General features: G+C 36.6%; 1 protein-coding gene and 1 long non-coding RNA gene across 6 annotated transcripts in view; one reads left to right on the top strand and one right to left on the bottom strand.

Moving 5' to 3' along the window:
• The window catches only part of LOC135131903 (protein split ends-like), a 139,427-nt gene that overhangs the window by 104,651 nt on the left and 10,311 nt on the right, over positions 1-24,465 (top strand). For 4 of the 5 annotated variants that reach the window (XM_064059762.1, XM_064059760.1, XM_064059763.1 and 1 more), the window contains 6 exons: positions 5,892-13,990; positions 14,055-14,117; positions 14,221-14,354; positions 22,829-23,004; positions 23,397-23,896; positions 23,953-24,153. In XM_064059762.1, the coding sequence (XP_063915832.1) occupies positions 5,892-13,990; positions 14,055-14,117; positions 14,221-14,354; positions 22,829-23,004; positions 23,397-23,896; positions 23,953-24,153 (9,173 nt within the window). The remainder of the gene's footprint in view (positions 1-5,891; positions 13,991-14,054; positions 14,118-14,220; positions 14,355-22,828; positions 23,005-23,396; positions 23,897-23,952; positions 24,154-24,465) is intronic. The other variant, XM_064059761.1, reaches the window with a different exon arrangement.
• On the bottom strand, positions 18,447-19,082 carry LOC135131906 (uncharacterized). The gene is made up of 3 exons (XR_010280939.1): positions 18,779-19,082; positions 18,630-18,708; positions 18,447-18,577 (listed from the first exon to the last, which is right to left on the bottom strand). It is a non-coding gene; the product is annotated as an uncharacterized LOC135131906 (long non-coding RNA).

Below are 24,465 nucleotides of genomic sequence, written 5' to 3'. Positions count from 1 at the left end.
AATTTTGGCATTGACATCTTTGTCTTTTTTTTTCTGTAATTGCGTATTAAAAAAAAATTAAATTGCACGAAGTCATCTCTAGGGTGTACGATAATATATTGCGTATGCAAAAATTATCAGGTGTGAACAGATAAAATGAACACCTTGTATAGTACTTGTAATTTAAGACAAATAGCCATAACACTTATCAATTTCTAGACGTGACCGTGAAATACAAACGAAACTAAAACACGGTTTCTACGAATTGCAATAACCGGATGACAATGCAACGGTCCAGACTCTTTTATTGCTCTGACTTATTATTATTTATTATTGCTTATTGAATAAAACACTACATTTTATTTGTTGGATACTGTAATTCACATTTGGTTAATTATAACTTGTCTGTATCTAGGGGAGCATGTCCTAGCCTCCCCTAGCTACGGCCTTATGAAATATTGAGAAACGAATACCAAATTGACCAATGGTCTCCATTACTGTATGACCTTAGATTATCCTCGATGAGTAAAACGACTTGAAAGTGTTTATGTTTATACATCTGAAGAATGTCACGTAGAAATGAATTTGATTTGAATACGTTCGACTCATAGAAATAATATTATATGGAAGTAACTTAGAGAGAGACGCGCGATGTCATCACAGTGGGACAGAGATAGGGCTCTCTGGGTGGCAAAACATTGACGCGAAACTGCAAAGCACTGTGCTTCTGGAGGTTTCTTTCGTGCTGTCGCATGGTGTTTGAAGGTGTATTTTTGCAAATTTACGCTTTTTAGGCTCAAGTTACCTTATTTAAATGTCTACAGTCTTCTTAAGTTGTATTTTATTGGACTATTTGTTAAACATCGTGAAATCGTGTTGTGCGTATAATTGCATAGAGCGTGCAAAGAAAGCAATCCTGTTTCATTTCATAGGTAATAATCAGATACACAGACGAAGGATTTCGTAAATAATTTAAAAAAATTGTTAGATTCCCTAAACATTCCGAGTTCGACCCCTCAAAACAGAGGAACAAAACAATTAACTAGTAAGCTACAATCGACAAAATGTTCATCATTATTATAAGTCTTATTAAATAAAGATGTTTGTATTTTCACCTTTTTGGAGAAAATGGGATGACTCGTTCTTAATTTGATCAATAAAAAATATGAATGCTATGATGAATCAGAAGTAAAAACTCATATTTTGCACATTTTGGGTAGAATTTATTCCGCAAAATTTTGAGATAACGTCAGCAATTTTTTGGGGAAATAAACAGATTTATTAGAATTAACAGTTCACCATGCTTAGAATGACTTTAAAACGTCTGCAAGATTTCAAAGTATTCAGTTTTGCAATTCTTGATTTAATCAATAAAATTAATTGACTCAGTCATTAATTTTTTTCAGACACCCCGTATAAGCAAATCTAAAAAAATATTATTAATGCAGTGATAAATCACAAGCATAGACTGATCATTCTTTACACATTTAAGATAGCATTTTTTCAGCAAAATTTTGGGGTGGCGTCATCAATTTTTTAGGGGGGATGAGCAAATACATTTTGATCAAAAATTTACCATGCTTATGATAAATTTAAAACATCTCCAAGATTTCAAATCATTCGGTTTTGTAGTTTCTGATTAAATCAATAAAATAAATTCACACATTCATTAATATTTTTGAGTCACCTGTATATGCAAATCCAAAAAATATTAATGGAAAAATAAATCACAAGTACAGACTCATCATATTTTGTGCCTTTTAGACAGGATTTATTCGGCAAATTTTTGAGCTGACGTCATCAATTTTATGGAGGGGATAAGTAAATATATTGTGATTAAAATTTTATCATGCTTATCATAACTGTAAACCATCTGCAAGATTTCAAAGTATTCGGTTTTGTATATTCCAAATCAAATGCCAAAATGTTGATTCCTAATTTTGATTTTTTTTCCAAAAATCTGGACGTTTCCGGTAAAATCTCAATTCGGAGTCATAAACTACATGTGTAAGACTATGTTATTTGATACAATTTAAAACTCAATTACTATGTACAATTTTGAAGTGACGTCATCACATTAGTGGTACAGTCGAGGCCATTAATAATGACCGCCTCCCGGTCCTAGCAATGGACTGCCGAAAGTACCCGAGCGGTTTGAGAAAGGCAAGTTGGTTTACAACTGCAAACACAAATCTGCATTTATCAAAATTCACCTTTCTCTAAGGGCTCGGGTAATTTCGGCAGTCCATGGCTAGCACCATGGCCACGGGAGGCGGTCATTATTAAAGGCCTCGACTGTACTAGTGGTACTGGTGATCCAGTACTTTCGGAGATTATCTGTCTAATAAAAATCCGGGACGGCAGACAGACGGACAGTCAGACGGAAACGGGAGACCTATTTCTTCGTCCTCTAGGGGTCATGATAGGTCGAGAAAATGCAAAAGTAGAGAGCCGGCCGACGAACTCGATTACAATACGTCTTTTGCTTACGCTCGGGAAGTAAAAAATACATAGTTTAATAACAATTTATAGAAGAAATCTTTTGAAAACAGCACGTTTGCGGAGAAAATTGATCAGTGCTGTCAAGATTTTTGTTCTTTTAAGGGTCAATGAAAAATATTGTTGGGGAGTTAAACGTTAAAAATTGTAAAAAAAAATATTCCAGTAATTATTTACTTTCAGTTGTTACCGTGAAATATTGCAGAACTTTATAAATTTAAATGAAATTTATAAATATAACCTCAGTTTTAAAATGTGAGTTTTTGACAATTTATGTTTTTTCATGTCAAATAACTGCATCGCATTCGTACCACGAGTCAGGCAATTCAAGATTTTCAGCAATAATAGTGTTTATAATATCAAAGGGATGAGTAAATGCGAAAAAATAAACATAAAACGTTAAATTGCGTTAAACATTTTATTTCCTTCCCCTAAATAATTTTATCTATGAATTAAAAAGTGTTGGTTTTTTTTTTCCAGAAAAAAGATACCTTATAACTTTGAAATCATTGAATGTTAAGGTTGTATATTTTTGTTATTAGACAAAAGTTAAAAAATAACAGCCTCGCTACAAACTTCAATTTTCATGGCACACAGATGTACCATTTTATTCCACAGATGTTTATGGAAATTTTGATGTATATGCCTTGTTGTCACTTTGACGTTTAAAAGAATTATCACGTCGCATCCAGTGTTAGCATGCCCGCAATTGATCGAAGCTTATTTCGACAAAACTTCCCACGCCCCTATAGAATAATGTGATAACCCTGTAAAGTAAAGACAAGCTGCATAAATAACACCCCCGCAGCCTCTGCGCCCTGGGGGCGCAAATTCTTGTAAGTACGGACCATGTAAAATATGTTTAAACCACACAACCAACGCGATAAAATGCCCTCTCGGCACTAGGTAATAGCAATCTGCAGTTCAAGTGTTTATTTATGTTTATGCATCGAAAGAATGTCACGTAGAAATTAGTTTGATTTGAATTGAGTTTGTTTCCCATAACAAAGGACAAAAATTATTAATTAAGCAACAATCGACCAAAATGTTCTGAATATTATAATTCTTATTTTACCATTAATAAATTGTGTATTCTCAAATTTTCGAGATAATAGGGTGACTCGTCCTTAATGATGACGTCATCAACATAGATAATACTAGTCATAGGACAAAAGAAAACTAGTCACAGCGCAGAAAAACAAAAATGAAACGACCAAGTTCGAACGCGCGGTCGCAGGTGACCGTTCTCCTAAAAACCCACTGCGCTATGAATGTTTTTTTTTTGGTAATACAACGTTATTATATACTGAAAATGTTTTCGCGAAAAAAATTGAAAGCGGTTTCGTACACCACAATATAGAGTAGTACATTTTGTATAGCATTTAAATCATTTTAAAATACAATTTATTGAAATATGTTACGGGACGTAGAAAATTCAACAGTCGAGTGAGGTTCTTGTTTAATTCTTGATTGTTGATTTTTTTTACAAAAGTGTAAACTGAGTTTATATACCAATCACAACTATTAGAAAGTAATTATAACGGACATTCTTCTTTTAAAACATTCTCTTTCATGGCGACATACGCTAATTTATAATTTATTATATTACAAATGGCGTCATCAAATTGCTGGTGGGGTTTAATCATCTACAATCTACATATTTCTAATATACATACAAAATTTGACAACAATCGGTGAAGCAGTTTCTGAGATTACGTGTCTAATAAAAGTGGATACAGACGCCAGACAGACAGACAGACGGACGGACGGACGGAAAGAAAGAGGAGATCCCTGTTTTGTTTTCGTACTTCAGGAGTCATGAAAGCTCGAGAAAATATAAAAGTGGCCATTCGTCCGGTGGACTCGATTACTGTACTTTCTTAGCTTACGCATTTTTGCATCCTGAACAATAGTTAAGATAATTTTTACGAATATCGAATTTCACAGTTTTTAAGACACGAAAATTAACGGCATCTGTTGTCAGTGATTTTATTAGGCAGTATAAACTCAAACTACAGTTTCAAATTGTTTTTCAAAGACACTGGCTAGCAACTAAATTTGTCTATCCGTCAAAAATCTGGAACATAAAATTACATGCTCCTTTAAATAATTTAACATCTCATCACTACAGTTGACTCTACAACTATAAATTGCGTAAAAAAATAACCAAGTTTTTAAAACCATATTTTAGTTTATCTCAGATATTGCGCGACAAATGTCTTCGAAATTACATCTCTCACTATATTATACTTTACATCTTTGTGTACAAAAAACCCTACCCAGGTAAAATATTTTATATTGAAACTCCAATTCCCCAGTTTTCTTGTAAGATGATTTAACTTTCAGTCGTCTTATAGTTTCCACTCTCTTGGACTAACAATTACTGCAGTCAATTTGTAATTTGGGGGCTTTACAACCAAGAAATATTTTAACCGATTTATATTATTATCTAATTTCTTTTCTTTCAAAAGCATTAAAAACCATTAAATGATTATTTTTTGAGTCGTTACTGCAAGTCACCATTGATTCTTTTAGGGGTCGAGCCGACACTATTTCTTTTCACTGTAGCGTAACAACAGCCTTAAGCAAGTAGATTTACCCAGACCCATTGTTAATCCATTTACTATTATTTGACAGAATCGTCTTTCTAAGTTGTTTTCCTTTCATTATACGAAACTTGGTCGCTTACTTCTAGTAACTTTTGTGCTTTATCTAATCAATCAAAATTTGCTAGCTGACGTCACAGTGACGTAAAGTAAGTTTTTAGTTCCTACGTTCATGCATACAATGGAAAACCACTATAAGAGCTGAAATTCCATAGAAACTTATTGTATCAATAATGGTTTCGTGAAATCGAAAATAAAACAGATTAGGGTTAACTTTAAGACCAGTTGCATAGGTCGTACTACTTCGCTGACACTTCACAAAATTTTGTCACACCTGTAACTGTACAAGTGCAGTAGAAATAGAATTGATTAAAATTCGTTCCCCCCTTTTCGTTGTTCCGGTAATCGTTGCCCAAAAGGAATGTATTGTGCTCTAATAAAATCAAATTTTCCTTAAATTCAAAACAAAAATGATTAGTTAATGATTATGTTGGCATTGATTTCAACTCGGATGTGTTTTATTTTCAATCGCACGAGAGAATAGTCCAAAAACATCAAACTTGACACGAATTGGAATATTGAAGAATATACAGAATAATGAATAACAAATCCATGCTTTTTTTCAATACTCTGATGCGACAACAAGTTACCATCGCGTTTTAATACAGAAGATGCTTATTCCATGAACGAGTTTAAAGGGACACGTGGTATCCTAATGGATACGTCTTTCGATTTTGAAGTTCAGACGAAATATGTACTTAGTTTATAATTATGACGCGTTGGTGATGTTTCGATGTTTGTCCACAGGTGCTAACGTGACAGCAGCCAAAGGTCTCCAGTACCCTTTTCCGAGTCACCCGCCAATCCAACTGACGCCCCCAGTACTCCACCCGCAAGCACCACCCGGCACGCCCACCACGCCGACGCCAACGACGTCAGCGACGCTCCCAACGCTCCCACCAGCGTCGACCACAAGTACAATAACCAGGGGCGCCAACCACGGTGACAACAGACTCAAACCGTGCACGAGTGTCTCTAGTGATAATCGAACATCTAGCAAAGTGAATGTAAATAGAAGTGGTGTAGTGTCAAATCTAGCACCGGTAAAAACTAGTGACAAAAACAGTGTCAACATTCCTAACGCAAGTGACACTAATGCGACGCAGTCTGCGCTCGGCAATGCTTGCGTGCCGACGACGGACAAACTCACCGGGAAAACAGTGAAAACCAGCGACAAAACTAGTGACAAGGTGACGTGTCGGAGGGACTCCAACAGCGGCTCGCCGCGCGGTGACGTCAAAAGTAGAAGAAATAGTGATGCGGGCGTACGGAGAGTAGAAGATAACGATAAATATAGTGATTCTAGTGGTGATAAACAAGAAGAACGAGTCAAAGCCGACGAAAAGAAAGAACATCAGAGGCTAGAGAAAGCCCGTCTGGAAAACGAGAGGTTGGAGAGAGAGAGGTTAGAGAAAGAACGTCTCGAGAAAGAAAAGCAAGAGAAAGAGAGGCTAGAAAAAGAGAAACTAGAAAGGGAAAGGTTAGAGAGGGAGAGTGAACTCGAGAAAGAAAGGTTAGAAAAGGAAAGACTCGAAAGAGAAAGGCTAGAACGGGAGAGGCGGAGGGAGCGCGAGGAACGAGAACGACGAGAAAGAGAAGAAAAAGAACGAAGAGAACGAGAAGAGCAAGAGCGTCAAGAGCGCGAACGGCGGGAGTTGGAAGAGAAACTAAAGCGCGAAGAAGAAGAACGTACCGAAAGGGAACGTCTAGAAAAAGAAAAAATCGAGAAAGAGCGATTAGAAAGAGAAAGAAAGAGAGATGAGGAGAAGAAACACAAGGAGGACAATCACGATAAGAGGAAAGAAGAACACAGGCACCGAGAGAATCACAGTGACAGTAAACATAGAGATAATAATCACTTACACGACAACAAAAACACCAAAGAACACGATAGTTTCAAAAAAGATTCTCACGAGTCTCGGAGTAGTCATGAAAAAAGTCGACATCACATAGAACGAGATGCCGAGAGGAGAAAAGAAAGCGTCAAAGAAAACAGAGATAACAACGTTCACGAGAAGCAGAAGAATTTTACGAATGACATGCGCGAAAATAAGATTGAAAGTAGGCACATGAGCATCGATTTCGACAGAACTAAATCGTACGATAGTCTAAATAAAAGCGAAGCCAACAAACGAAAAGAAAGAAACAACAGTTTACCTGCGAATGTAGGGGTCAAAAGGAGATTGAGTTCTCATGATTCCGTTGAGAATATTGATGAAATTAAGAAAATTAAGCTCAGTCAAGATCACAAAAAATTGAGCGAACGCAGAGACTCGAAAGATAGTAACAGATCCGACGAAAAAACAAAAAGCAAGCACAAAAATAACAGTAAAGTCTATGAGGACAAAATTAAACACAACAACACGAAAGAGAGTGAAGAGAAGCGTAAAGATCGTGACGATAAACATAAAAGCAAACAACAGAAAACTGAGAAACACAAAATCAAGAGTAAAAGTCGAGAGAAGGAATGTCGAGAGTCTCCTAGTACTCCAAAGAGTCCCATTAAAGAATTGACTGATAAAGATTTTTTGGCCAGATTGGATCTCCGATCTAACGAAGAAATGGAAAAACAAAAACAACGGAAAGAAAACAAGGAAAAGAAAAAACTCGACGAAGAAGACAAGAAAGAAAAAGAAGAAACCAAGAAATCTGAAAATCGAAGGGACAAACATTCGATAGATAAATGTAAATCCCGCGAAGAAAATACAACACCCAAAAGCGATGACAAAAAGTGTCAGAGAAAAGATAGATCAAGAAAACTTACTCAGAACAGTTCCGATAATTCTGATTCCGACGAACCAAAGAAACATTCGATATTTGATATCGTCGACGATGAACCTGCATATATTTCCATGTACGATAAAGTGAAGGCAAGAAGTTGCAAAAATATGCAGAAACAAGAAGAGGAAAAACGGCAAGAGAAAATTAAGGCAAAGTTCAGTCAGTTAAAGCAGAGTCGTGCTAAACGTGAAGAAAAGAAACGTTCTACTTCGTGGGACGAGGATTCAGATTCTGATCGAGAGCGGTCAGAAAATAGACTAGACCATAAAACGAAACGACCTAACAAAATGTTGATCATGAGTTCTGACGAAGAAGAACCTACTCGCAAAAGTCACAAGAAACGTGAAATCTATTCAGATTCCGATTCAGAACGACCGCGACAAATTAAGTCCGAACATAACGAAACCAGTGAAGACGACCGTTTCAGAAGCAAACTACAGAGGAAAGGTTCTAAATCTCGAATTACGAGTGACACATCCGATGATGAGATAAAAAAAATTCAGAACCCAGTTAAATTGGAAATTTTCTCAGATAATGAGGTCGATCAAGGTTTTGCAGACTCTGAAGAGAAGCCGTTTAAAGTTAAAGACGAATATAATAGAATCATTAAAAAATCGCGAGACAAACATCAAGATTCCATCGTAGATCAGATGAATGCTCAGATATTCGGTGATTCCAACTCACCTGTTCTAGATATTAAAACGGAACGATTCAATAATAGACATTCGTTTGGCGAAAATTCTTCCGGCGAAGAAAACATCGAAAAGAAGGAAAGGACAGAAATCAGAAAAAAGCACAAAAAGAAACAGAAACGCCAGAAACATTCGCTTAGTAGCGAGGAATGCAACAAACTCGAAACAGTCGTTGACAGCATTCTCACAGAATGTACGGAAAAATCTAAACATCATGATAAGAAAAAGCAACACAGTAAGAAAGACAAGAAACGAGATAAGTCAAAAGACGAAAGAGATAAATCCAAAAAATCTAAGAAAAACAAATCAGACATTAAATCAGATTTAAAACGTGATGGAAAAATGGAAAATATATTTGGTTCATTGTCCGAAGACTCCGAAAGCGGAATCAAAGAATCAGAACAGAGTGATCACAAATCTAGCTTGTTTCACGAACGATTTAACGAATCAAACGTCCAAAGTTCCATTTATGCAAGCGATTCGGATCGCGAACCAGAAAAAATATTTAAGTGTGAGGAGAAAGAACGTGAATCGAAGGAAGAACATAGAAAACGAAAAGAGAAAAAGCGCAGAGAAAAAGAAAGGCGGCTACAAGAGGAGGCTGCCGCTGCAGAACATATTAATGAGAACAGTATGGATTATGCAGATATGGGTAAACAACTTGAAGCTAACATTAAAGATGATAGCATGGAAGAATTGGTCATAAAGAGTGAAGTTGATAGTGGGCATGATGCCGCTGAAGATTCGTTTAGATTTAGTGAAACAAGTGAATTTCATGATATCAAAAAAGAGGACAGAAAAGAAGCAAGAGAGAAAAAGAAAAAGCGTAAGAAAAGTAAAGAAGAGAAACAGAAACACCACCACCATCATCATCACGACAAAAATAAAGTTAAATCTGAAGTTAAAAAAGAAACATCTGCGGAAGAAGTTAAAACTGAAGTTGAGGAAAATAAGTCTCAAAATCAAAGCTTACCGAATTTATTGGACACGACACCTAGTCCACCACAAAACAAATCATCGTCAAGTTTAGATTTCTCAATATCGCCTATACCTAGGGAAAGTCTTATAAGCCCGATACCTAAAACACCTACTACGTCGAAAGAGAAAAAACGAGAGAAATTCCTACCAGGCTTTGGTGGTACTGAGATCGATGAAAAAATTCACGAAAATGCCGTTAAATCGATTTCAGAATTTGAAACACCAGTAGAAGTAACCAAAAAGGTTGAAGAACCTAAAACAGAACCGGTTGTGGAAAGCACAGAAGACAAGCCTCGTGTTGTAATATCACAAGAAGAAACCGAGGATGCAGTCGCAGCTCTTCTAGGAGAGAGTTTTGGAGGCGGACAATTTGAAGAGTGCTACAATGAAGACGATATAAATACGACTAACGAGCAATCTTCGAATCTCGCCGACGACAACATTGTGCAAGATGATGAAGAAATGAGACAAGCTGTGCAAAGTTTGAGCGCGGCTGATATCGATGTGAAGCCTGAAACTCCACAAAGCGAACACGAATTGCAGATCGATACTGATACAGAAGAACAAGAAGAGACGACGGTACGATTTGAACAACCACCGAAGACACCCGAAATTACGGAACCAGCACCCACACCAAAGACACCCGAAATATCAAATTACTACGCTGGTGAAGAGCAGAAAGTCGTTGTTAAGGCGACACCCAATATTGGAAGTCCACCATCTCTTACGCCTATTAAACCACAGGCACCAGTTCCTAGTGAAATTAAGAAACCAGAAGAACCGAAAACTGCTTCTTTAAGCTTGCCCATTCTGCCCGATCAATCTCGGTCAGTAATTTCGCAAGCTTGGAATATAGAAAGAAAAGAACCACCGAAACCGGAATCTCCAAAAGTAACATCAACAACGCCACCTGTAACACCAACACAAACTAAAGTCACTGCCGTTTCTTTAAGAACATACGGAAGTCCTCCAGTTGTTAAAATATCTGAACCAACTTATCCTCCACTGGCCGCTTTAACAAAGCAAGAACACCCTCAGATTTCAACGGTTCCGGAACAGATTAAGTTACAAACTTATCCGGTCTTACAACCAAATCAAAAATCGATCCATAATATACAAGTTTGTACACCAATAACTCAGAAGAACTTGCCTAGTAGTTCCGCCGACTCTCCCGTTTCGATGCCGACGAAGTTGGCTACCAGTACCAACCTTTCTCTCAGTAGATTACCAATAACACCCATCATGGTCTCAAAGCCTCTGCAAGCTACCACTGTACTGTTACCGCAAGCGAAGATCGCTCACAGTTTAGAACCACCAGTTTTGGTTTCAACTTCTGACCCGAGACCACCACAAGAACGACCGAGAATGGTCTTTCAGACCGCTCCAAATGCTACATCTCATTTTACTAATATTGTACAGAGTCAGCCCAGAATGGTGGTTCAAGCTAATGTTGCTGTCAGTCGATCTTTGCCACCTCAAGGTTTACTAGTACCCGCAAGACAGCTACCACCTACTTCTTACAGTTACTTGGGTAACATACCAGCAACAAATTACGGTTTGACTCCTACAGTAACTAAAGATAATATGCTAGCACAATCCGACAAAAACGACGGTAAAATTGTGTCTACAACACAAAATAATGTTAAACAAACAATCATCATGTCGACTCATTCGCATCTGAGTCAAAGTAACACCGTAAACACTTCAAAACCGTTCATGCCGGTAATTAAAGAAACACCACCAAAATTAGTTAGTATACCCGAAGTTCGAGTGTCGCAGCCTACAATCATTCAACAAACGACCAAACCGCAATCTCACGTTCCAGAAAACGTTCCTAAAGAAGTTGAGAAAGTGGAACCAGATCAATTGAAAGTTTCAGTGGACGTTACAAGAACGTCTACTCCCAGTCCAGTAATAGTACAAACACCTCCAAAAGAACCAGAGAAGAAACCAGAAACTCTTCCACCTACACCACCACCCTCACAAAATGAAGAACCACTCAAACAACTAGCTATCGAGAAAGTTACAGAAGAATTAAATCTTACTCTAAAGAAAGAAGTGGTAGAGGTTAAAGAGGAAAAGCCTGAAATTAAAGAAGAACCTAAAACGGAAAATGTCGAACAGCCTTCTAAAGAAGTTAAAACGGAAACTGAAGAACCAAAGTTGGAGACTATTAAACAAAATCCAACTGAGTCTGGTTCTCAACCTGTCAAAGAAACCGATGAAGAAAAAGCTGATACTGAAAGCGTACTAAGCGATATTAGCAAAGAACGTTCTAGCGCCGATATTTTAACATCAAAAGATGATCCCTTGGACAACAAGGAAGATAGTGATTATTGGTCAGCTAAAGAAGTGAACATCGACTCTGTTATCAAAACTCTATGTTCCGCGGACGAATTATCCGATCACAGTAGCGAAACTGGTAAAGACGAATGGTTGGACGATAGTAAGGGTGAAGATATCAAATCCGAAGATTCTCCGAAAAAGGAAGAAGTGTGTGACGAAATGACGGAGAACTTTGATGAAACACATGAAAATGATGAGAAAGAGACAACTCCTCGTAGTGGAGGTCGTCGTGGAGGGAGAGCTCGAGGCCGTAAAACACGCACCGGATCTGATAGAAGTGGCATTCAAACTCGACGTGGCGGCAAAGTTGCTAAAGAACCAGTGACTCCATCCAAACGCGGAGGACGTGGTGGAGGCAGGCAGAAAGGAGAACGGAAATTGTCAAAATCTGAATCTGAGATCACGTCTGATGTATACGAATTCCGTGACGATTCAGATGAAAATAATGCAAATAAAGAAAGACCTAGATTAATATTGACTATTAAATCTCCAGCTGCTGTAAATCCTCAACCAGTGGTCAAAGAAGTCGTAAAAGAAGTGATTAAAGAACCGTCACCGAAACCGACCGAAACCAAAGAAGAATTCTTATCACCTGTTGCCAATACAAGAAAATCTAGGCGGCTACAGGAGCGCGACGTATTGCGCAATACTGTTGATGATACTATCGAAGACGTTGTTCGAAATACTGTGATGGTGACGAGGTCATCAACCAATCAAACCGCTAGGCGCTCAGCCAGACAAGCTGCGGCGCATAAAGTACTTCCTGAAACTCCTAGAAAGTCACCCAGAGGAAATAGAAAGAAAGATCGAAGAACGTCAGATCCATCTGAAGATTCGTCAGAGGAAAAGTCTAAGATTGAAGTTGAAACGAAAGCAGAATCCGACAGTGTTGAGGCTGAAAAACCCAAAGAAATTGAAAAGGAAGAACCCAAAGTAGAGGTGAAAGAGAAACCGCATGAAGGCTTGAAGGTGAAGATGTTGCGCAGAGTGAAAGGTGATATGGCTCAAGAAGCAACTAATTTAATTGATCCTGTTACTGGATTGTTGACACCTATGAGGGAATGTGAAGAGGGAAGGTATATTCCATTGCCCAAAACAAACGAAAATCAGCAGAAGAGCGCCATAGTTGCACCCCAGCAGCAGGCTCAATCCGTGTTTCAACAACAGCATCAAAAGCAACCGCAGCAGCCACCTGTACAGTCACCACTGCAACAACAGAAACCCAAGCCCCAAAGCCTAAAAGCGCACGTTCTGTCATCTCAAGCAGCCAAAGCTGTCGTTTCTCAACAGATGCCCTTACAACCTCAACAACAACAGCCGCAACCTCAGCAGCTGCAACAACATCCTCCACAGCAGCAACCTCAGACGTTGCCAGTGAAGAAGAGTACCATCATAGTCAGTCAACCTATTCCCATTCAACAACCGACGGTGGTTTCTAAATCCAGTACCCCTTTGAGTCAAGCGTTGAACGTCAACGTTTCGATGGCTACTTATTCAATACCGCACGCTTCACCACGGTCAGGCGTGCCAATGAGCGTCTCAAATAAGGGTATGCCGGGCACTAAGCCTCCTATGTTGTCCCCAGGGCAAATGGCCGCTCTGTCGTCTCAACAGAAACAACTGTTGCAAGTCAACAAACAGCAAACCTCGACTATTGTTACCAAGTCGCCAATGGTTAACCCGATTATGACCAATCAAACTCAGATCATCAATACTCAGGTCGCCCACTTGAAACAGCAACCACAGCCAATCAAACAGGCTGTTATTAACAAAGCGAAACCGCCACACAACATCCATCAACAGCAAATACTAACTGCATCTGTGGCAAGTCCTCCATTGAACAAAGGACCAATGCACGGTCTCGTGGCTGGAGTTAGTCAAAATCGCATCGTACAAGGACCTCCCCATCAGAAAGGTGTCATGGAACCACCCAAAATCGACGTGCCGCCCAACGTAATTTTGGGTCCTAGATCAAACCTCTCACCTCAAGGACAACCGAGACACGTTACCCAATCAGGGATGCCTGTACCTACATATGAAGCAAGTTTGGTAAGTTTAGTTCTTTAGCTTAAATAATTGTGACTAATGGACTGGTTTCTTTACTAACATGCAGCATGGAGACGGGAATTCGTATAATTTTCCTCCACCGGCTCACCAAAATTCACCATCACCTCAGGTGATTTTTTTGCAATGTTGCATTCTTGTGTGTCGCGTCGCTGTGCTTGAATTATTAGTTGAAAAAATAATTGGTTTTCTTCATGTTTTTGTTTGCATTTCAGGGCGACGCCATTGCACATTTTCCTCCGGGAGCTGTTCCATTACGTTCTCCACACGATTTGCCACCAGGTCACTATATGCATCCTCATGTAATGCCGTATCCATACATGCGACCGCAACCCTATCATCTGCCAAGGTATGATTTTGATATTACTTTGAAAACTGTAGTTGCAGACCGAGTTTATCTAACAAGCTGCGTCAAAAACAGTGTTAACAGTAATTGTGTTAGTCATTTTCGGATAACCTACGTCTTCATGTTAATCGTCTTCCTACAGTAAAATTAAAAACTTCAACCAAAAACCTGACGATTTTTTTGTATCATAAAGTCGAAACAAACTTGGTAACATTTGTTAGATTGCTGATTTAGTAGAATCAAAGTGTAACAAAAATTCGAAGGAAATACGGTGAAAGTGATGGCAATAATCTTCAGAGTACATATTATGTTTTTCCAATCAGCAAAAAAGGGGTAAATTCAATTAACGATTTCACATTTTTCAAAACGATTATAAATTACGATGAGTTTACGCCAAAAAAATAATTTTTGTCAGATAAAGGATTAGAGATTGCAAATATTTTACGTTAACATGTTTTAAAGTGATCTAATTAATTCGTAGCTATTATGAGTCATTTTCATGTGTAGAATTTTGTGTAAAAAAAATAGCGACGAGTTGTCGACTATACTGTCTTTGTATTTAGCAACGTCATGTTTTCATAATATTTTTTTAATATTATCAGTGGCGCTAATGGTAACAACTTTATTTTGTATAAAACTGTCTACAAATAATTGGCAAATGGTGTAACGTTAAAAAATAGAAACATTTTTGTACAGGCCGTTTGGTGAAACAGTCCCTTGGATTAATCAGTTTAATTTTTTATTTTTTTAATTTAGCATACAGTTTGTAACAAACTTCATTATCGCTTGCATGGTTAAAAGATTTTTATTTCGAAAATTAATTTTTATAATTCACTTGGGTCCACTTTTCGGAATATTCCAGAATCGACACTGTAAATCAAATTGTCGATTCTGGAATACTCCGAGAAGTGTACTCAGATAGGATCTACCATTGAGACATTTCTCGATAGTTCTACATTAGTTTTACTCATAGTGAACTCACATAAGACGTTACCGATTAGTACCACTACATACAAATTAGACAAATTAATACTACCAAATAGAACTGATTGACTTAATTGCACCCTAAATTATTATTTGATAGATTAATTCCTGTCGAAGGAAACGCATATATTTTTTTACAAACAGATAATTTTTGTTAAAGTTTTAATTTGTAAATATAATATATTTTGTTTTTAACATTTACTGGAGAATCGTATTCGTAAACTTCTTTTTTCTACTAATATACACTGACCGGCAAAAAAACCGGCCACCCTGAAAAATTTCGCAAAACCAAGCTTTAAAACTTATTAACTTAACTAGTGATCGTTATTTTATTAAAAAACCATTCACTATTGACACATGAGGGATAAATTAGCAGAAAAAAAGAAACCAATTATATGCAGAATTAAATTTAATTTAACAAAATAACAGAAACAGACCGACACTTTGAGAGACGTCTGTAAGAGTTAACGGAATTATTTTCGCTTGAAAACGTTTATTAATTGCCAAACTTATAATCAAATGATGAAAAACACTGTTTATAACAACAGCCTCCTTTATTTTTTTTTATTTTTTATTTATTTTTTTTTTTTTTAAGAAAATATCGTACTTGGTCTGTTTCTGTTATTTTGTTAATTTAAATTTAATTCTGCGTTTAATTGTCTTCTTTTTTTTCTAATTTGTACATCCTGTGTCAATAGTGAATGATTTTTAATAAAATAACGATCACTAGTTAAATTAATAATTTTTAAAGTCGTTTTGCGAAATTTTTCAGGGTGGCCGGTTTTTTTGCCGGTCAGTGTATATCAGTTTGTTGATATAGGAACAATTTTTTACATAACAATCGTTTCAGCTTACAAGAATTTCCAGAATTTTGCTGTTCAGTTTATGAAACTTCAAAAAAATACAGAGAGCCGTCCCTTAACATTTGAAGTCTCTTCCCTTAATTTATATCTCAAATACATCAAAAATATGGAATCTGTTGAGAAACTGTTCATTGTTTTTCAATATTTTTCTGGAGAGTTGGATTCAGTTCTTTCAGATATTGCTGTCACAGATTCTTAAAATACAATGGTATAACTTACTTTTTCTAATTTGAAAAAAAACGTCGTCTTCGTTGATTTCTTTCAAGTCTCTCCAATCCGTTAAAAATGACAGATGGTGGCGCTAGCGTCACGGAAAAATGGAAACTGTAATGCCGGCTTGAGTTTTGACATATCTATCACGAATATCAATTTTATAATACACTGACCGCCAAAAAAACCGGCCACCCTGAAAAATTTCGCAAAACCGAACTTTAAAAATTATTAATTTAACTAGTGATCGTTATTTAGTTTTTTCGTTTAAAGAACCATTCACTATTGACACATGATGTATAAATTAGTAAAAAAAAGACAAATAAACGCAGAATTAAATTTAATTTAACAAAATAACAGAAACAGAGCGACAATTTGAGAGACATCTGTAAAAGTTAATAGCATTGTTTTCGCGTGAAAACATTTATTAACTGCCAAACTTATAATCAAATGCTGAAAAACGCTGTTTACAACAACAGCCACCTTTATTGTTTTAATTAAGAAAATATCGTACTTGGTCTATTTCTCTTATTTTGTTAAATTCAATTTAATTCTGCGTTTATATTATAGTTAAATTATTAATTTTTAAAGTGGTTTTGCGAAATTTTTCAGGGTGGCTGTTTTTTTTTGTCAGTCAGTGTATAATCGGTATCGATGTTATGTTTTGGTCATAGTCAAGAGAATAAAAACGCCATAGCATTGGATGTACAAAGGGACAGATGATAGTAAAGGTTTCCTCCGAACTGTTTGCACTCTTATCGGAATGTGTGTTCCAAGAATTGGGAAGTTAAACTCAGGTTTACATTCCGTACTTGTCATTGATGTTGAAGAAACAGAAACAAGTAAAGGTGACTTGGAACCATGCAAAGATAACGCGGGAACAGATACTGATGACTTGAAACTATGCAGGAAGCAGGAACAATGTGGGAACAGAGCCGGGTTTAAGTCTTTTGTTTTTCTAAATAACAACTTGGCTCAAAATGTTTACCACAAACGACTAAATCAGTTGTCACCTATAATTATTTTAGTGGTAATAACTCGCACCTCTCAAAAGAAACTCTGGACAATGTACCTGTAACATTGACAATTTTCTTACACCACAACCTTTTGATCAAAGGATTGGTAGGGAAGACATGCATGATTGTAAGATCACAAGCATGTTTTGTTGCTCTACAAGCAGGAACAGAGCAGTACCTTTTATTGGGGTGTAAATTTTAAGCATAAACCGTCACTGATGATTACTAACTATATTTTAAACAGTATAAGTAAATGACGGTTACAAAAATTCAAAACGTGACATTTGCGTTGATCATTTGAATTGGCCGTTATAATCAATTTAAATTGTTTTAAACTTTTGAAAGTTGATTTTGCCTATTTTGCGCAAACAGTACAAATTACAGATTCCTGTAAGTAGCAAAGTAGGTGACATCTTTTGGAATTTTCCCTTTTCACAAGTCGGGCGATCTTAAAGCTAGTTTACACCAGAGATATGTAAAAGACAGATGTGGTTATAGCTTTCCCGATCTAGGGCCAACATCTATGATCTAAGAGTAGCAATACTTTGTGTCGCCTATCCTTTTCTATATCAGCACCAGTACTATGGATTGCCAAGTGTAGGCTACATCGATCACTCTCTAAAAGGTGGTTGTCTTGTTATTGGCCCGTTCTGATGGCGGCAATTATAAATAATCATAACCACCCACAGTCTAAGTGGTCTGACAGGGACCGACACAAACACAAGAACGGTATCAACGACAAACGTTGCGCCAACTGATTGGTTGCGCCGTACAGAACGAGACCTTTAGATATCGGGTTATAGTATTTCCACCGATAGATTAGCTGACAGAAAAGTCACCAAATAGACCGCTATAAAAAGTAGTGCCAAAGGCGCTTTATTTGAAATATGTTTGAAATATAAGGAAATTTGAAAATAATGTTGAACTACGTAAAATTACTTTTAATAATAACACAATTTATTTCCAACAGACAATATTATCTATACTGGAACATACACTTCGAATAACAGTATGTACTTTATATTGAAGTAACAACCTCTGTAGGGCATCTTAAATTAAAATTTTCCTTCTTGAAAGATGAATACGCATTGGCAATCATTTTCTGTGCCACGATGTTGTCAACAACAGTCATACTGCACCGGGTTGAAGAGGGCTACAAAATATAATGGTATATAATGATTGCACAGAATAAATCAACAACTCACTCTTGCGTAATTATGAATTTTATTCGTAATGTCCCCCATGGGGTCCATATGAAACGTTTTTTGACACAAACAACTTAACCTAAAATGTCCAAACTTCAGCCACTATACAAAAAACAGCACAAAGGTCTATAATATCATTAATATCATACCTAACAAATCAAAACAAGTAAAAAAACACAAACGCTAAACGCAAAAAACACACTTTTTAACTTTTTGAACCAAAATTTTAAATTAACGTCAATTAGCTGATCGACCAAAACACAGGTTAAACGAAACCGGCCGACTGGCGCAGGCATAGAGGCGTAGGAAATTCGTTGCGCGGGAAAAGGAACGTTGGTTGCCAACTTAAACTACAACTCTTTAACTGCTTTAAGCGTATAATGTTAGTATATTTTGGATTCTCCGGTTGGCGATTGTGAATTCAAAATTTTCCAATCTATCGCTGGAAATAGTATACCACTATACGTGCTAGAGAAAAAGAGGGAGATATAAACGTACAATGACATCTTGGGCCTAAACGTATGTCCACGAGAACATTAAATATCTGTATCTAGTCTTTTACATATCTCTGGTTTACACTACAGTGGCTTTATTAGAGACAGTGGCGACAATGGTGCTCTCGTTTTTGATTAGCCATTAAGAGGCAAATTTGACATTTGTAAAAACTTAAAATCTGTTATTGCTATCATTTTAATAAAGTTTTTTAAAATGTCGGGATGTGCTGCCGTTGGATGCACAAATTCGGCAAAAAAAAGGTACAAAATGAATAGAATAGGTAATTAGGAGAAATAAAAATGGAAAGAATGTATTTTAGGTTGCCCATCTACCAGTTGTCACTGCACAGATTACGGATACCAGATGGTTCACTTGTGGGCGTAACTGTCCGCAAATTTTCCGTGCGCATGACACTAAAATTGGTTCAGCACTTTTAAATCTCTTTGAAACTGGTTCGACAGATTAACACGCAAAATAATATTTACAATGAAGCAGATATAAAAATAAAAGTTTAGGTAATAATTCAGGGAATAAATAACATTACAAGGATTAATTTCTACGTTTTTTGGTTACGAAGGGATTTTTTAAAAGTTTTAAAATAATCAGAAAATTAGTTAAATAAATACCTACCTGCATTAAACTGTATTATGGTATCGTTTAGTAAATATATCTTGTCTATAATGCCTGATTTTGTAAATGAATAAGAGAATAAAACATTTTTCCTTCTTTTCCTTTAAACTCGTTTCAGTCTTAAATAACCACCAAAAATCGAAGATCACTATAAAGACGAGCAGATTAGAAAACTGTAACAACAAAATTCAGAAAGGCAAGCGCAGCAAATTTCATTAACTATGCCTTTCAATTCTTTTAACTTTCGGTAACCCTTTAAGCCGTATAGTTAAAGAGGTTACGTTTATTCACCATGCAAAAATTTTAACACCACTTTCTTGTTAGCACTATATTCGAGAATACGTGTTTTTTACGCTCTAAAATTTTTTAATGCCGATGCATGTGTCCGCAATTCTTTTCAGAGGAAATTGTGAAATGTTAAGCATTTGTAATAATCATAAATCATTTTGTGTAAGGCAAATAAGTATTTTGTTCGTTTTTTCTTCACTTAGAACCTCATCCCTTGCATCATCGCTGTAATTTTTCTCTGACCGCCGTGCTTTTAAATTCAAAGCTTGCGAACCAATTTTGGTAGAGCGTGCGTAGTAGCGTGAATACCGCTTGAAATCTCGGGACACCGATTTCAAAGTGCCGACAGCTGAGTGAACTATCTGGTATCCGTAATCTGTGGTCACTGTTTAACTTATGCAACCACCAATTCACATTAGCCTCATCATGGCGTCTATCTGGCCTATTGTCGCCACTGTCTCTAATAAAGCCACTGTAGTTTACACTATTCGATTTTCGTATTCGACTTTTTGATTCGATTTTTTCATTCGAGACCATCGAATAAGATCTCGAATTCAAAATCGTTTTGTCTTTACATATAGTCTTTGCCATTACTATTGAAACACCACTTCTGTACCTGCGAGCGCAAAGTGCGTAACTCCAAATTGTCAGTTTTCAGTGAGAGCAATTATTTGTGGCTCGTTTTACATACCAGACAAATTATTAGCTTATTCTAAATATATAATACAAAATATTGAATATAACAAATAAAAAAATGTAAATACCTGAATTAGACAAAAAAGCGTCAACATTTTTTAGCAAAAAATACCCGTTTATCCAATTTTATGTAAAAATGGAGTTATGCACTTTGCGCTCTCAGGTACAGACTTGTTTGTTAATCGTAAATTTGGCAACGTTCATATTCAGACAATTTTCTAACTAAAAGCCGTTGTCAATTAACCGAAAGCTATCACCAATTGCTAAATTTTAAGCAAAATCAACAGGTGGTGTTTCAATAGAAATGGCATTAGATTTTTAAGTTCGATGGTGCTGTCAAAAATTAGAAATCTATCAAAATGCTGTCATTCTGCTTGCATTGCATTAAGGTGATGTATTTATTATTAGATTGTTGCCTCAGTACCTCAGTTTGTTGCATTTTTCTGGTAATTGAGTTTGTGCAAGTGGAAACATTAATAAATAAGCATGCCTAGATATAATAATTCATGACGTCTCGTCAGCTGATCGTTGATGGGTTGAGCATTATTTGCGCATGCGCTGCAAAATTCTCGAAAGGAAAATCGAACGAAAATAGACACCGTTCTATCTGCAAAATATCGAATGCGAACTCGAACGAAAGATAGAACGTTGCTATGTCGAATGTAGTCGAATGCAGAATCGAGAAGTGTAAACAGACAAATTGGGAGTTGAATGAGGTCGAAATGCAAGTCGAATACGAAAATCGAATAGTGTAAACCAGCTTTTACGCAAATCACAGACGTTCATCATTAGGAATATTGGACTCCGTAGTTCACAGTGGACCGTCGACTTTCCTGGCGCTAGCGGTCCTAGAGTACCCGATAACTCTATAGGCACCCACTTATCTACCTTTCCGACAACCTTCCTATCATATCTGGTATTTCTTTGTTCCAATCGTTATTGCATAGTAAAAAAATCTTTATAAAAATATCACTGTGTCGTCCATTCAATTTGCTATAATAATTACATACGGGACTATGGGAAGTATACAAGTTGCCGAAGTGATGCGCAGAAATATGTCTTACTGATTACAGTTGATAATGAAAGAATTTTGGTTCCATTTATTTATATTTATGGAAAAATATTCAAATCTGCCATTTAAACCTGTAAAAATATCGGGTGCTTGTCATGCTGTACCCTCAGACTTGAAAGGAGAGTGAATCAACGAAAACGATGGAAAAAAAGCTTTCTTCAGGCTTCAGTGACATATTATATTTGAATATATTTTGTCATTTTTGAAAACTACAAAAAAAACTAACACTTTCTGGACACAAAAATATAAAAAACTTAACTTTTCATCGTCAACGTAGGATTTTTTTTTTGTTAATATTGCAGATTTGCTGTTCAAAAGTATGGAACTGATTAAATATTTCAGGAACTGTTGCAGAAGCTAAGTTTTTTCTTAAAGTTTTGGCAAAACACGTAAAATATACAAAAAAAATTCAAGGATCTAAAGTAAAAATCTTTCTCGGCGATTGCTTTATTTTTAAATAAGATTTAGTCTTCCATCACTCATTTGCTGGTTAATATTGTTAAAATACTTGTTTTATTATTCACAAAAAAAAATAAGTCTTAAGTTTCTCATTTTTGTCTGACAAGTGATACATATTGAAGTTGGAAAGAAATATTTATTTCTTTCTCCTGTTCAATTCGACACAAATTACCATAAAAAAATCAAGTTGAATTATTCCTGAAAAACTTCTGCAACTTGAATGTTATGTCTTTTTCAGCGTACTGCCTAAAATAAAAAAAATAATAAGTAGTTTACTACTACGTAGATCTAGTAGTAGAACTTTTCTAATTTTTTTTTTCTTTCTATGATAAGATGCTGCCAATTTACACCATAGCGGACATACCTACAATGGCTAAATCTGTAACAATTATTATAATTACATCCTTTAGGTTTCAAATTCTTGGAAACCCATGCAGTTGTAATATTTAAGAGATTTCATACTTTTGAGCGATCTTGTGTATAACATATTTTTCTAAACTGAATACCAAAAAGTACCGCTATAAATTTTGAAAATCTTTTTATTCAAAACTTATTTCAGATCTCCAATGGTGGGTGGCGGCCTCGAGAAGTCAGGAGACGGACAAGAAGGTGAAGAAGCACCCGACACGTTGCCTCCTTTTGAACTACGTCGACCAGGTTCAGTCGGTTTGGCCCTAACAGGTCGAACAGCAGTTGTTCCCCACAGTCTACACTCACCCCACGACCGGACTACAGGTAATTTCATCTCATTAACACTCATTTCGTTAGCATGCATAACTAGATCCTTTACTTCCAATAACTGATGGTTGTATTTCATTTATTCATTTGTTCTTTGTGGGAGTAAGTTGGAATTTCAAAAGCAACAGAAGGCAATCGAAAGCTAAATTTTTGGCAAATTTGTTAACCGGAATCAGTTGGTCGTAAAAATCCCGACCAAGAAGAGTACATCATTTTTTCATCATTAACTTAACCGTCTAAGTCGAAATTAATACTCCTGTTCATATATTTTTTATTTTAATTAATAGACTTAATATGAGTAATTACAAAACAGTCAATCGTTTATGCAAATTCCGCATATTGGAAATAAACTGCATTTAATACCAATTTCTATCAATTATCTTTATCAGATTCTCCCCAAGTGGGTCAAGTGTACAACATGCACACGCCTAGGATGCAGCACTACCATTCTACAGGCCCAGGCCCATTCTACGAACAGACAGCTGAACCACCTCCAGCTCATCGTTCTTTAACTAGTCATGGATCTCTGACAGCCTTGGCTAACGACAGATCCATTTCTCATATGGCTGCCTTAGGAGCACCGGAACGACCCATGAGTGGCCATACGCAGCCTGACAGGCCTTTAAGTAGTCACTCGGCCTTGTCGGCCCACATAGGCAGTTTGGGTACTTCCGAAAGACCCATATCCACCCATTTGCCAGATAGGCCTCTGTCGAATCACGGTTTGGCGATTGGAGCAGGTTTAGGAGCTGCAGGTAACCTAATGGGAGCCGTCGCGAGACATATGGGCGTTGATGCTCCAACTAGTCAAAGGGGGCTGCAAGCGGCTACGCCTCCTCACGCCAGTCAGGTTCCAGCACAAGCTGAAAGTCTTTTCACGCTTCTGAAGGTAATTCCTATGGCTTGTAATGAGAAAGGTTCTAATGGGTTTTGTTTCGTCCGTAGCAATATCCATGTATGTGGCAAGGTCTCTTAGCACTAAAGAATGATCAAGCCGCTGTGCAGATGTACTTCGTTTCTGGAAATGATTCGGTGGCTAAATGTAGCTTGCCGAAGAACACTGATGGATCGACACCGCCTCTACGAATATTTCAGCGTATGAGATTAGAACCACCTCAAGTGGAAGGAGTTGCAAGAAAAATGCAGGTGAGTTATCGTTCCTAAAAATTATTAAACAGAAGAAAATACAACAAAGCTGAAGTTTCACACAGGTTTGTGCCTGAAACTGTTTGTTTATGCATGTATTACTTTTAAATGATTATTGCTTGATTTAATGTTATGGTTTAACCATCTAAAGATTCTAAAGTACTTTAATCCAAGATTGCTATAATAATAGCTCTGTACGATGTAATAAAAAGCGTTTTTATTAGAAAAAGTTTTATTCATGCGACATTTTGAAAACATAAAAATCGCGAATGTACGTATGTACCTATCGTTTTATAGGTTTTTTATATGAAA

Source organism: Zophobas morio, unplaced genomic scaffold (genome assembly GCF_036711695.1).
Source record: "Zophobas morio isolate AGI-343-1 ecotype UQ-CSIRO unplaced genomic scaffold, CSIRO_AGI_Zmor_V1 ptg000021l, whole genome shotgun sequence".
NCBI lineage: Eukaryota > Metazoa > Arthropoda > Insecta > Coleoptera > Tenebrionidae > Zophobas > Zophobas morio.
The sequence above is the reverse complement of the archived record's forward strand: the minus strand, read 5'-3'. Positions and strand labels throughout refer to the sequence as shown.